The sequence below is a fragment of the Parasteatoda tepidariorum genome, chromosome 10, assembly GCF_982258835.1.
Source record: "Parasteatoda tepidariorum strain Cologne lab strain chromosome 10, Ptep-v5.0, whole genome shotgun sequence".
Taxonomy (NCBI): domain Eukaryota; kingdom Metazoa; phylum Arthropoda; class Arachnida; order Araneae; family Theridiidae; genus Parasteatoda; species Parasteatoda tepidariorum.
In genome coordinates, this window is record NC_141764.1 from 70,397,032 (window position 1) to 70,411,467 (window position 14,436).

Consider the following 14,436-nt stretch of genomic DNA (forward strand, 5'->3'; position numbering starts at 1 on the left):
CCTTACTACCTATTTGCTTTTAAATGTGTCAAGAACAAATGGGGATTCGTGTTGTTCCTAAACTGCACTGGAGTGTATATTATTTATGATTTAGTTTAAGTTCATTTTTAAAGGTTATCATAGTCTATTTTTTTATTATAAAAATGTGCAGTTAATAATTTTTAATAATAAATCTAGCCGTTTATATATTTTTTAGAACCTTTGATTAAATATATATGGAACGTAAGATTACTTCGTGGTAAAAAAAATAGCTAAGTTTATTAGTTCTAGAAAATAGGAATTCTATTGGTTTTGTAACTGTAGAATGTAAAGTTGGAATGGCTACATGTATAACGATGCGATATGGCTATACTCTGTTGCAAGTTAAGAAAAAACCACTGTCCCTCTGAGGAGTGACCGTACGCTAACTCTATGCCAAGCTCCCAGCGCGAAAGTGTATCAACATCGCCAACTCTTGACTGTGCACACCCTTCCTTTTGCTTACTTTCTTATTAATAATAACAGTTATAAACAATAATAATTAATTAACAAGTAATAAAATTAATAAAAATGATATCTGAAAATCATAAAAAAATATACATCTTTATGTTCGCATTTCAAGAAGCTGATGAAGGAATAATAAAAAAAAAATGTTTCTTGCAGACGATCTTAGTCTGCAGCGAAACCAAAGTAAAAATTCATTATCTCGTATTTGATTTGCTAAGGGCATGTCAGCATAAGATGTGCCGGTTTTAGTAGTCCAATCAAATCCAATAATTGCAATTGCTACGTCATACAGTTGTTTCTTTTTCAAGAATGAATGTTCTTATTTATCGAAATATGTTGCTAACTCTAGGATTCCAGTAAGACTACGAAACTGTAACCATTTTTCGAAGTTATACTTCTTATGCGACTTCCAACAAGGTTGCGTTAAACGTTTAACGCTACATTTTTATTGGTCGGGAAATCACGTGGTAGGATCCAGTTTTCCCTCATTCATTTCCATATTGTTTTGGTTCTCACTAGCATAAAAATAATAAAAGTCATAAAAGTATTGTTTTTCTAGAAATATTTTTTTAGTTTGATTTGATACACACATAATTTAAAAGGGTAGTCTTTTTTATTTTCAAATTTAGTGGATAACAATTGTAAAAAATGAGTGAAAACAATCCCACGGACAATGCGACGGATTTAAGGTTATGTCAAGGTACGTTTCTTGTGAATATCAATTGATTGTTAGGCTTTCTCTTCCGAAATTACATTATGACGCATTCACATACATTATTAATACAAATACATTTTTCAGGGCGAGACGAATCACAAGCACTTCCACTGGTTCAAGAGGGAAAAATGCACAATATTACCGTGATTACAGAGCACGGAAACGAGCGGAGTAGAAAAAAGAGTCGTTGAATAGAACTAGTGATCCTTCAACGACTGCTGATTCTTCTACAATTAACGTCGCAGGTTGCGAAGTTTAACTTCTTCCGCGCGGAGGGACTCCACGCACTATTTTTTTAAATTAATTTTGTGATATATATCCTAAAAGATAACAGGAATTAAACGTCTGTCCTACTAGTTGTACTTTTACAATCTTTTTTATTGTTTTGAAAGCATATTTGTATAATTTGATAACTAAATATAAAGGAACTATACGCAGTCGTGGATGATTACTTAAATTCTATACCTCAATGGCATTTTCTTAACTTGCAACGGAGTTTATAGAAGAATACTATATGGCTGACCAAGAACAAGTATGCTGTATTTACAATCCTCAAAACGTTTTACTAATAAATTAAATATTAAAAAAAAACTAACGTAACTTTTTGTTTTCTAATAGGGAGATTTCGTACTTACATATTAAATTCCAGTACGCATGATTTGAAATAATTGCGTATGCACACTTACAGAGCGAATGCTCCCGGGAAAAAATATCAGACTTACAGGATTAAAAATAAAGAAATTATTATAAAACCCCGTGACGTAAAAGTGTAATGGGTTTAGTAAAAAACGATAACGTAGTGAAATATCATCTTGACCACAATATCAAAACAAAGATTTACAATGGATATGGATGGTATGGAAGAAATTTCTACCAATTTAAATTGTAAAGTAAATAAATAAAACAGATAAATAAATAAAATTTTAAAATAACGAAAAAAATGTCTAATTTATTATGTCTACTTCAATCTTAGAGCAAGTAGGCAGCCATAATTTTAAACTAAAACCAATGAAATTTCTTTTAAATTAAATCAATGCTGTAAACATTTCTTTGCAATAACGGATCCTCCATCTTTATTTTGTGTTGGCGTCCATCTTGATCTATCTGTGACATGTCCATGTTTTTAATTTAAGAGTAGGATTAAAAAGAAAACAATATGAAACAGCTATGAACAGCGTGCTTATAGCACTGTAAAGCCGCACCAATAAACTGTTCAAATAAATAAATACATAAATAAACGCATGCGCGGCTGCTTTAATTCTTAACTGTTCCCTCCGCAACAATTATTCAAAAGTTTAAAATTGTTGGCATATTCCTCTTTTGAACGAACTTTTTTTTATGAATACCTAAGGATTTTTGATTGGGATTTTGATTGCATCAAATTTGAAATAAGTTGAAATTTACATTTCTCTTCGAAACTGGATTGATTATTTATTTTAACCCTGAAGAATACAAGATGGACTCCAGAATAATAATTAGAATATGCAAAATAAAAAACTTTAATGTAAGATAATTTTTTTACACTTCAAAATTATTATTTTGATGAAAATTATTATTTTTAAAAACAAAAATTGTGAGTAGTATACACATTATTCCGAAGTGACCACTTTTACTATTTTTTTTTTCTTTTTTGGAATCCTTTTCTAAAATTATGACTGCTAAGAACAAGCAAAAACACTATCAAAACACTAGTGTGATTGTCTGATCAAACGTAAATGTCCAACAAAACAGAAAGGGTAAATTTTTGTGCTATGTAGACTAAAGCAAAAAACGACGCAAATAAAGCACTAATGAAAGTACCTAAAAATTAATGAATAAAGCACAAATGAAATTTTTTTTATCTACTTTCATTTGTGCTTTATTCGTTTGCATTTATTTATTTATTTTTTTTTTTTTTGCTTTAAACTTAAATGCTTTTCTAATATACTCTTTTCAACTCTTCTCTGTTCCAAAAGATATGCATTAAAGGTCATTTTTACGGTTCACCCTTTCATCGCCCTAAGCTCAAACCAAAATACTAAAATCGCTTTTTTTCTACGCATTAATAGCTTTTTCTACTCATTAATAGCTAGCAAGCACGTGATGCTATCATTGTTTTAGAATTAATTATCAGATATCATTTTAACATTTTGCTGTTTTCAACGCTAACCACAAAGTAAACAAAATATTGTAAAAATCCATTGAAATAAACTGTTCTACTTTCGCCAAACTGAAATAATTGTGACAATTTTGGTGTTTTATTTTAAATAAAAAAAAATAATCTGCCCTTAAAGAGTTAAGATGAATTAACGATGAACATTTTATATTTTCAATTACAACATTTATTACTGTAATTTCTTTTCACTTCTGAGAAGCATAACAGCGAAGCGACTCTAAAATCGCGTGCAAAGTACAAAGAAAGATTAATTTTCAGCGAGTGAAACACAGTTAATTATGTTTACGTAAACTGATACTGCAACTGTTGAATTCAGGACCGATTAACATCCTCTTTTTCCCTCTCGTCTGGCGAGAATACAGCAATTTAAGTGCTTTAGAAACACCGTAATTAAAACCAACGCTAATTACAAGCTGTTGTGCAAAAAAATTAATAGCAGACGACAATTTGCTTCAATAACCCTGAAATTAAAATAAACTTCTTTTGCTGATCTGATGTTGCCAACGAAAGAAAGATTAATTCAATAAGAGTATGAAGAAACACGATGGCGCTTTTCTTAATTAGTGCACTTTAGGTTAGTTAAAGTTTATCTTTCGAAACTATTTGCATTCAGAGAAGCTAGATTTTCTTTTATTATTTTCAGAAATTCCTTATTTTGTGGGGAAAAAAGCAAAAAATAACGATAATTTCCTTATTTTGAAAGATAACGATTATTTTATTTATTTTTTTAAAAATTTAGTCTAATGTCAGAAGTTATATTTTTTTAATCGTTTGTATGTACTTGCTTACGTTAAATGCCTAAATAATTGGCCATGTTTATGTTTTTTATTATATTAGATTTTAGAAAAGATTACTTAAATGGAGCTTTTATATTTTATTAATTGCCTGTTAAATTTTTAAAAATGCAATATGAATAAAACATAAGTAAAAGGATGTGCAAAAAGAGTGCTGCTTGCAACTGCGGTTGAAAGCTGGTGGTAGGTGAGTTCGATCCAGGAGGCCAACTCAAAATTTGGCTTGATACAGCAAGCTGCTCGTTTATTTCGTCGCAACTGAAAGACCCTCCATTGATTTGATGTGGAAATTATGGGTGGAGTGTATCAGCTCAGGCGATCGACCACGTCGTTTTTTCGTGTTCAAAACAACTTGGAAGTGTGGTTGTTACAGATAAATAAAGATTTAACATACAAAAAAAAATTTGGATTAAACTGTAAATGGGAGCTAAATAGTGATTCAAAATTTTTTTCATATTCAGGCAGTGTTTACAAATATTTATACTAATTTGCAAAATTTTTATAAGTTAACGTCTTCAAATGCGGTTAAGTTTAACAGGAAAACAAATTTTTTTTTTTTTATATATTTTGTTAATGAGCTGATAGGTTCAGGTCTAAAATATTGCGTGTGCTGAGTAGTATGATTGCTTATTTTACAGTGCTTGCAAGGTTCTGCTTAATGTCTTGTTAATATAAATCATTGGTTCCTGAACTTTTTTGCCTCGTAGACTCCTTGCCATGTTTTTCGGGTTTGGGTAGAGCCCCTGCTTACCTGATATTGATTTTTTGTTAATTCATCAACTTCAAATGTATTTTTGACAGCTGGTATAGTGCTACTCACTGTGAAAGATTTAAATTTCTAACTGTAGTGAAGTGTAGTGCGAAAAACTTAAGAAAAAAACACATGCTAATTTTATACACTTATTAATTAAATTCAAACTAATTTAATTGCTAATTTAATGTAATTAGTATGTAAAGGGAACAAAATAGTGCACTATAGTATCCGTACTCCGCAACTAATATTATAATTGCGGAAATAAGTTTGGATGCAAAAACCGTAGTAGTGTATTGTCGGTCTGTTTATTACGTTTTCACGTAAAAACTAAGCAACAAATCTTCGTGATCTTGTACACAAATAAAGTTGGAGGTCTAGCTAGCTAAAGAGTTGACACAGGCTAGGTTACAATTTACCGCGGAAAAAAACTTTTTTGTTACGAAATAAAACCTTACACGCAGAGAAAATAAAAACGTATGCGGGCGGAGCTGCAGGCAACTGCTAGTTTATAATAATTCAGTTTCATATATCAAAAATTACTACTAATAACTTAAATTTCAATAAAATTTTCAGTTCATAGCTACTTTTATAAATTATGTAGATAGGTATACGTCTTTATAAGGTAGTATAATATAAGTAAATATGTATTATCAGTGTATGTTGATTATTCCATTCATGAAATGCCAAAATTAAAAGTTACAACCTGCTTATATGAGAGATCCACTATCGTTCACCCCCATTTTCATTTCATGGATCCCCAATTGTTTTTTCACTCGACATGGACCTCTTGCAGGTTGTGGTCGACCCCTGGGGGTCGATATTGACCACTTTGGGAATCACTGATCTAAATCTTTTCTGATCACACGAGGAGATAGAAAGAAAAATAGAAATTATAACTTTGATTTTCGATTTATGTCTTATTCTTTGAGCATTGCCCGAAGCATAAAATCTTTTGCAATTGCATATTTTAAAAATCTTTTGCAATTGCATATTTTAAAAATCTTTTGTAATTGCATATTTTAAAAATGTCAGCTTCTCAAATGATAGTGAATTAAATTTAACTTCCATCATCGTTTGTTGTTTACCACAAAAGATAACAATTTAATTTAATGCATTAGTGACTAATGTATAGTGATGGTATATAATAATTAGGCTAAAATATTTCGTTCTTTTGATCAATAGGATGTCATAAAGATTTGTCTTGTTTATTATTTTTCTATAAAATTCTAAATAATACGATTGATTACTCTGATATTTAGCATGACTCAATATTTTTTGCAAAAAGTCACAATAAATTAAAATAAAAACTATTTGTTGGCTTATTTTTTAAATTTAATTGAGTAAAAATATTTTATTTACAAAGATGTTACAGCATTTTTGATGGACTTATATTTATATATCTTATGGAATATAATGGACTTATATTTACTTTTGGAATATAATGGACTTATATGTAAATAAAATGGATTTAAATTTATAAATTTTTAATGGACTTATATTTATATTGTCTTTTAACCCCTTAACGATCGGTTAATTTTCAAGAAAACGGTCATAAAAGTGTCTATTTTGCCAAATACACGCATTTGATTAATGCTTGTATCTAGTTTAAAATAAACTAACTATTTACAATTACCTTAAAAATATCCTGGTACTGCTATATGGTGTGTAAAATGAGAAATAAAATGTTTTCCGGGGGAAAAAATGAATTAGTTTTATTCCTATCGGTCAATTACTACTGAACACTCCAGCCCGTCAATATCACGGGAGCGAGAAATAGCGATCGAAAGTCATTTTCACGGGAGTGAGAAGGAAGGTGATAATAATTTATGCCTAAATTTTTTATTGCTGCAATGACTTTCTTTTTTTTTTACTGTACCGCTCTGTAATTGGAATTTTTATTTTTATCTGAAGGATGTGTTAAAATCAGACAAAATAAAAATGGAGAACGAAAACTTTAGGAAACTTGAAATATGATTATTAGAATAAAATTATTACTTAATAGCAAAGAGATTAAGTTAACATTAAGATGGCCTAAGGTATAATATTGCATACATTATTGAAGCGTTAACTACAAAAACAAAAAAAAAAGAAAAAAAAAAAAATAGAAATATGTTAAAATGATAAATCTTTTAAATTGTAATAGTCTTTTTTAATAGTAACTTTTTTTTTTGCTAAAAAATCTCTTTAGCAAACGCAACAACAAGTCCCAGTGATAAATCGAATCTGAACTTCAAGTATTAATTACAGGAATACACATATCAATGATATTACGTGATTGTGTATAATAAAGTGTGGAAATTATATATATTTGAAAACAAAATACTCATTAATATTTACTCGCAACCTTGAAATTTGCTTTTGAGTAACACTAGATAAAAAAAGAACATGCAAATTATTCTGCCCGTCCGGCAATAGATAAAACGATATTTTTTTCAGAAAGCGATTCAGGAAAAGAAAACCAACAAAGCATATAATTCACAAAATTTAATGTTATTTAAAAGACGCATGCGCCGTTTCTATGACAACAGCTCTTACATCAGTCTATGTAAACGAATCACCTGTTGCTGCTATGGTTAGTGAAATTTTTCGAAAAAAAGAACTAAACTTCTATCTTTGTTTAGCAGCTGGTTGTTTTATTTGTTACACGACATGTGTATTGAATAGTGTCTAGTTGGGTAGAAAAGGAGAATTATTGTGTAAGTTGTTTGGGAAAATAATAATTACGAAATCATGGGTTGTGCTTGTTTCAAAGAGAAAGTTGCGATAAATCCGGAATATTTCGTTTACAGATGCTACAGGTAATTCAGTTATTTTTTTTTTTATAAAATTATTTGTGCACCATGGAAGTAATTTGTGTAATTGTCCGAAATGTAGTTAGCGATGGTCAACTTAGTCCGGTGTCTTAATCCTTTTCTTAAGTGAATGTCCCCAGAATCTACATTCACAAAGCCGCTTTGGTATGTCCGAAATACTTGTCGTATCCTCTTTGATATTAATATAGTTTACAATTTAATATTTATTTGATATTAATAACATTCGATTGGGTGGAACATAAAAAACATACGTGTAGGATTTACTGGGTAGTTGCTATTAACCTTTTGTAAGACATCACAATAAGGAATGCCCGGCAAGTGCGTAACGGGCAATAGCTTTTAACCTTAATAAATCATCATTGTGGGGAATACCGTGCAAGTATATACAAGGTAATGGCTTTTAACCTTCATTAAACATCTGTGTAGGGAATACCGGGCAAGTATATACCATGCAATGGCTTTTAACCTTATTTAAATTTTTTAAAGAGAAATGAATTTTGAAAATTTTAATAATTGATGCAAATTTCTGAAATTTTAAAGTAAACCATGTAAGATTGCATAGAAATTGCATAGAATTGGAGAGTATCAACAAACGGGGGGGGGGGGGGAGCCCACAAGTTTAAATATAAAACTTTTTTTAAACGGTAAGTCTATCAGGGTTTAGTTCATACGCTCGTCTAAGGTACATACGTCAGCAAAGTTATCTTACAAAGTTTAAAAATAATAATGCAAGTTAAAATATAATCCTGAAAATTTATGTTTCAAAGAATATTTAAATCTTGGACATATTTTAAAAAAATAATTACTTTGACTCCTAATTAATTAATATTTTTTCTTTACCTGCTGAAAATTTTTTAAAGTGTTTTTAAATATTTTCTAGCTCGCCTCTGCCATTATTTTCTTTTTATTACCGCCTAGAAAATGTAAGACTTCGGTTAAATTAATTATGTTTTATTTTTTACACTTCGCGATAGCTTTAAAAAGCTGCTTGTCTTCATCGGCATTCACTTTTAGTATAAATAATTTAATATTAATTTAGTTGTTGCTCTTTTACATAATCCTTCAGCATTAATCAACCATCAAATTTTTTTTCCAAATAAATTACTCTATTTTTCTCATTATTTTTCTTGTAAACTTTATGTTTTAATTAGAAGTGTGTCAATACTTAAAATCTAAAAATATTTTCTTTGATTTCTTAAAACATAATTCATTAATTAAGTGGAAATATTTTTACTATCAATTTTAATTGGAATGGGTTTCGTTTCAAAATATGCTAAGTTGCTTGATTATTGCATTAAATTTCTCTAAACATTATTCTTTCTTAAGCCTAAAATTAAATGTAAGCTATAGAGAAGTCTAAACTGACGTCACTTCACTTACTTGTCCACTAGCAATCCATCAATGATCAATCAGTTAGATGGCAACCAATAGGAATACATTTCTTTTGGAATCAGAATACGTTTCGTCCTATAGGATTTTCAATTGAAATGGTTTTTTTTCTCAAAAATATACTAAGTTGCTTAATGGACTGTATTAGCTGATTTCTCTACACATTATTCTTTCTTATCTGCAATCTGTCCGTCCAATTAACGGTAAAGTTTATTGTAAAAACATTTTTTTTGCGTTTACGGTTTTCAAACCGTTTCAAACAAGTATGTTTATTAAACTATGAAATACAAAAATTATACATTATTAATACAAAATATTAATTACAAAATTTTTTATACAAATTTTATTAAATGCAAAATTTTACGTTTTTTTTAACCATTTACAACTATTATGGTTTCAAAACTGTAAAAAAGAAATTTAACTAGACATAGGCTTTCCGTTAGGTAATGAGCATTGGAGAGTGCAGTACATTGGAAACTTTTCTGGTGTTGCAAGAAAAGGGGGGTAATATTGTGGTGTGATTGTTAGGACTTAGACTCCAGTTCATGAAACTGACAGATTAGCCGTCTCGGATATAGCATATAGGCAGTTGAATGGAGCTAAGTGGTTTCATTGCATGGAACTAAGTGGTGCAATAAAATTTTGGTTGTTTAACCGTATTAGGTGAAAACAGTTAATAAACATTTTTTCTCACAGTTAACAGTTTGAATACCATTTTATTTACGGTTATTTGACTATTTTGTTTGAATATGGTGAAATAACAATTATATAAATTGTTATTTAACCCTTTTTTCCGAGAAATTTCTATCGGTGTTTACAAAAGGTTGCCCAGCCCCATTCTCACATCATATACAAATATATTTCTTCTGATATCATGCGCATACTTCCTTTTTGTGCTCGAACAAACTTCTACTCGACGAATTTGTCTTTTTCAGGTAAATACGGATTCCGATGACCTTAGTGATGTTTCCAACTTTTTGTTTTGTTTTTTCGTAGACATAGTTTACAACACCTGTTTTATTTTATCGTGACACTGTTACTTCTGGAGTTTAGATTTTACCGCAAGCAGAACCGTTTCCGGCTCTAACATAATTAACAATTCATTAAATCCAATCCGTGAAAATTTCTTCTTATTACTAAGAAGAAGCACAAATTCTTCAATTGTTTTTCTGTGAAAGAAGCGAGCAAAACAAAGCTTAATTTATACATTTATTCATTTTGAAATTACAATTCAATATGTAATTTTTTGAAATTAAATCTATTTCCTTAAATAAATTAAAATCATGTACAGATAATCCACATACGAGAGTATGTCAGGGTTGAACATCCTGATCCTATTTTCACACAATTGATCAATTTACATTCAGAAGAAGCCATCCGGAAGCATGATTGGCATGACCCTTAGCACTAATTGATTCTCCTTGAAAAGATTCGAAAGTTCTTATCATCATTCTTCCAAAAACCCATTTACGGAAGACCACCTTGATCTCCGCCAAGAGATGGAACATTCGAAAGGTGGATGATATCTGACTCCGGTGCCATCCATCAAACTCAGAATGGGACACTCCATTAATTTCTCTTTAAAGATCAACCAATAATGCTGTTGTTGAGGATGTTTATTGGAAGCAAATGGAGTCCACTTTCTCGATGGTCCTGCCAACTTTCCAAAACTTAAAAATCTGGAACCTTTTCAAGAAAGTTCTTAATCTTTTATTTTTCTTTTTTTTGTAGTCATCGTTGAACAGCTAATCCAAATTTAAGTTTACGACTATCAATGTCCAACTCCGTAGCCTTGTAATTTTGAACCTAATCCAGAGGACAAGGGAACTCCTGGATCAGTACCTCCAAAGGTATTAATTTGTTATGGGATTATTTGTTATAGGACTTTATGACCCCGACAGATTTATGTGCACCAGTCACCATTTAATACACAGGGATTCTTCAGCCGGCTGGATTCAAACTCCCGTTCTCACGAACGCGAATCCAACGCCCTACCAACCAGGCTATTTCGACCCTTAATCTTTTTTATTAGACTAGAACAAGGTTTTTTAAACATTTTGGAGTGGAGACCCCTTAATATTTACTGAAATTTTGTGAAACCCCATAAGTATTGCGTAAATCCAACACATGTGCGAGCTAATATGTGTCAGTTTCTATACTTGTTCTGTATACTATCTCGTAGTTTTAGGTCCTTAACTTTAATTTTTAATTTTAAGACGTAGAACAATGCGAAAAACTTAATTAAGCAATAAACTTGAAAACGTAATACTATAATAGAAATAAATTCAATTACTGGGTTATATTAAAATTTAATTACGATTTGTACATTTAAGTATGGTCGCACACATTTACCTATTTTCAGATACGTTATATAAAAATACTTGGTCATTGTAAAATTTTTATAATACGTCATAGAAATATCAAAATTGGTTAGCTTTTTGGCAACCTCTGCTGAGGGTACTGCGACCCCAATTTGGGACGCGACTCACAGTTTAAGAAATTCTGGTCAAGATAATAAAAAATATAAAACATAATGCAATATTCTACATTCTATTTGATTTGCGCAAATTTAGATAACATTAATCTGTGTTGTAAATAACTTTGACGTTTAAAGTATTCTAAAAGAAATGCATCATAACATGTGGAGTGAGCAAAAAAAATAAATAAATAAACGGACCACCCTGAATAACTTTTGGTCTAATGATCGGATCTTCCCGTTCTAAAACTCAATCTTAATGGTTTCAGAGGATAACCTCAAGATATACTAATTAATTAGTACACACGATATTTTAAGTTATGAAATGAAGCACAAAAACGTACCTTCTCTGAATAAACATACCATTTTACAACAGATTCAGATTTCTGACTCCCAAAATATAGGGGGTAGCAGCAACTCCCAAATTGCTGCTACCCCTATATTTTTCCAAATTAATATATTTTATATTTTCCCAATATTTTGGGCAGGACAGCGATCCAAAGTTTGGACTATTTAATGTTCATTTTAGTTTTTGCGTATTGCGTCATATCTCGAGAACTTTTTTAAACGAATTGAAAAATTTTTGCAGACAATTATAAAATTCGTTTCTCCAAGGATAATTCCATACAAAGAATAACTTTCAATAAATATTTATTATTTTTTAATATTTTATTTAATAATTGTCGAATTTTTTTTGAATTGCATGGTATACAAATTTCTTACATTTTAAAGTATGTTATTTTACATGACGAAATACGAAATTTAAATTAAATGGTCCGAATATTTTATGAAAAGTTAAATTTGAAAAAAAAATCGCACTTATAAAATTTAATTTCGCAAAAACAATTCGACTGATTCGTTTATATTTTGTATATTTAGCCATGTAAAATTATACTTCTTAAAATGATGCAAAAAGTTGTATGCCTTACAATACAAAAATGTTTCGCCCTGTAAATAAATAAAAAAATAAAAAATTATAAATATTTACTAAAAGTTATTTTTTGCGAATTACCTTTGGCTTAATGAATTTAATAATTGTGTGCAAATTTTTTTTAGTTTTCTTAAAAAGTTTACAAAGCATGATGAAATTCGCAAAAAGTAAAATTTACGTTAAAGGGTCCAAACTCTGAACCGTGCTCATGACTAAACTTTTGGGATCATATTTTCCAAAAGACTGTTAAAAGATATTTTTAAAATATAATTCATCAAAATAAATTTGTACGTAGTTCTAAAAAGTACGTAAATCTAAAAAGTAGTTCACCTCGAATATTATACCATTCTTAAGTAAAACCATAAAGCTAAACTTAGTGATATGTTATCTCTAGCTTCAAATATTTCCGACCAAGTTGATGTTTCACGGCGAAGATATAAAATTCACTACTGATAAAACAACTAAACTTTTCTCACTATTCATTTACACGCTGAACTGAACTAACATACCTAAACTGTCTTATCAGTGTTAGACAATGTTTTATCTCACAAATTCAATGAAATCATAAAACTTATTTTTACTACATTTACTACTTCCTATAAAGTGAAGTGCTTTTATGTCTGTGTGTGAGAAAAATTTTACTATTCCTTTTACATGGGTTTGGTGATTCTTGTTAACTTCGGAAATAATTAAAGAGAAAATGAATTCATTGACACGAGAAAATTGGCGTTAGTAATCGAGTTTATGTTCTTAAATTTGGCGACAGTAGATCATAAAATTATTGATACAAGCAGTAATAAATTATACTCTTTTACAACTTTTTTTTCTATAGTAAATAAAAGAAGATATGATTGTGAGTTTTCCTTTTTACTTTTATGCGTTTGTGGTCGAAAAAACTTTTTAAGGACTAGCAAAACAGCAACTTTACATTACATAACAAATCAATTTCATTCATATTCTTTAATTTCTTAATACTCTTACCAATTTATAAATGGCGACATTTGTGTACTTATTTTTACATACTTTGATCTATATATAAAATAATAGGTAATGAAAGAAACTCTGTAAAAATAAACAGAAAAAAATCAATGACGTATGATTTAATTCTTATGAAGGAAGGCTTAACGATTTTTCGAATTTAAACCTAATTTGTTTTATAGTTTTTAGGGGCATTATTTCTGTACGTTTCGTTGCTCGTGAAATATTAAGAAAACTGTTTTTAAGCATCATGTCGACACATTGAGCCAAAAATGGCTAAAAAAACTGAAAAATGGCTAAAAAAACTGAAAAATGGCTAAAAATAATTTATGTCTATATAATAACATAACGCCTTCAGAATTAAAAGTATTTAGTTTCTGATTTTTCAATACTTGAAAAATTATTTCAGGAATCATTGTTTCATAAAAAATATTTCGGGAATCACTGGCTCATAAAAATTTGTAAAATTAAGGTTTATTAATTATTTTAATTCTTTGATTCTTAATTATTTTAATTCGTTGAGGTTTATTTTAATAATTTTGAACTGGAATGGAAAATCCCACCAAATGCAAATGCTCATGTAACGCAAATGCCGATTAGTTTCCTCAATAAGTCCTCCACAAAGGCAAATTTCTCCCAATACTTGAAATGGAGTTCCCTTGTCTTCTGGAATGGGTTCAAAATTACAAGGCCACGAAGTTGAGCATTAGTAGTCGTAAACCCAAAAATTAGGTCGGCTATTCTACGAAGATAATAAAATAAAATATTGGAAAGCAAAATTCCAACATTCATTGTTTGGACTTATAAAAATGTGCGAAAGTTAAGGTTTTATTAAATATTGATTAAATTGAGGTTTAATAATTGAGTATTAATTAAGTTGAGGTTTATTGATTAATTATTAATTAAGTTGAAGTTTAATAATTAATTTTTAATTAAATTGAGGTT

The 14,436-nt window shown here is 29.6% G+C and overlaps 1 protein-coding gene across 3 annotated transcripts in view; it reads left to right on the forward strand.

Annotated features, from left to right (window-relative positions):
* Positions 1-7,424: 7,424 nt before the first annotated feature.
* LOC107436243 (uncharacterized) overlaps positions 7,425-14,436 on the forward strand; it is a 336,656-nt gene continuing 329,644 nt past the window's right edge. For 2 of the 3 annotated variants that reach the window (XM_087152634.1, XM_087152647.1), the window contains exon 1: positions 7,425-7,702. In XM_087152634.1, the coding sequence (XP_087008760.1) occupies positions 7,635-7,702 (68 nt within the window). In that variant the 5' untranslated portion in view covers positions 7,425-7,634. The remainder of the gene's footprint in view (positions 7,703-14,436) is intronic. The other variant, XM_087152636.1, reaches the window with a different exon arrangement.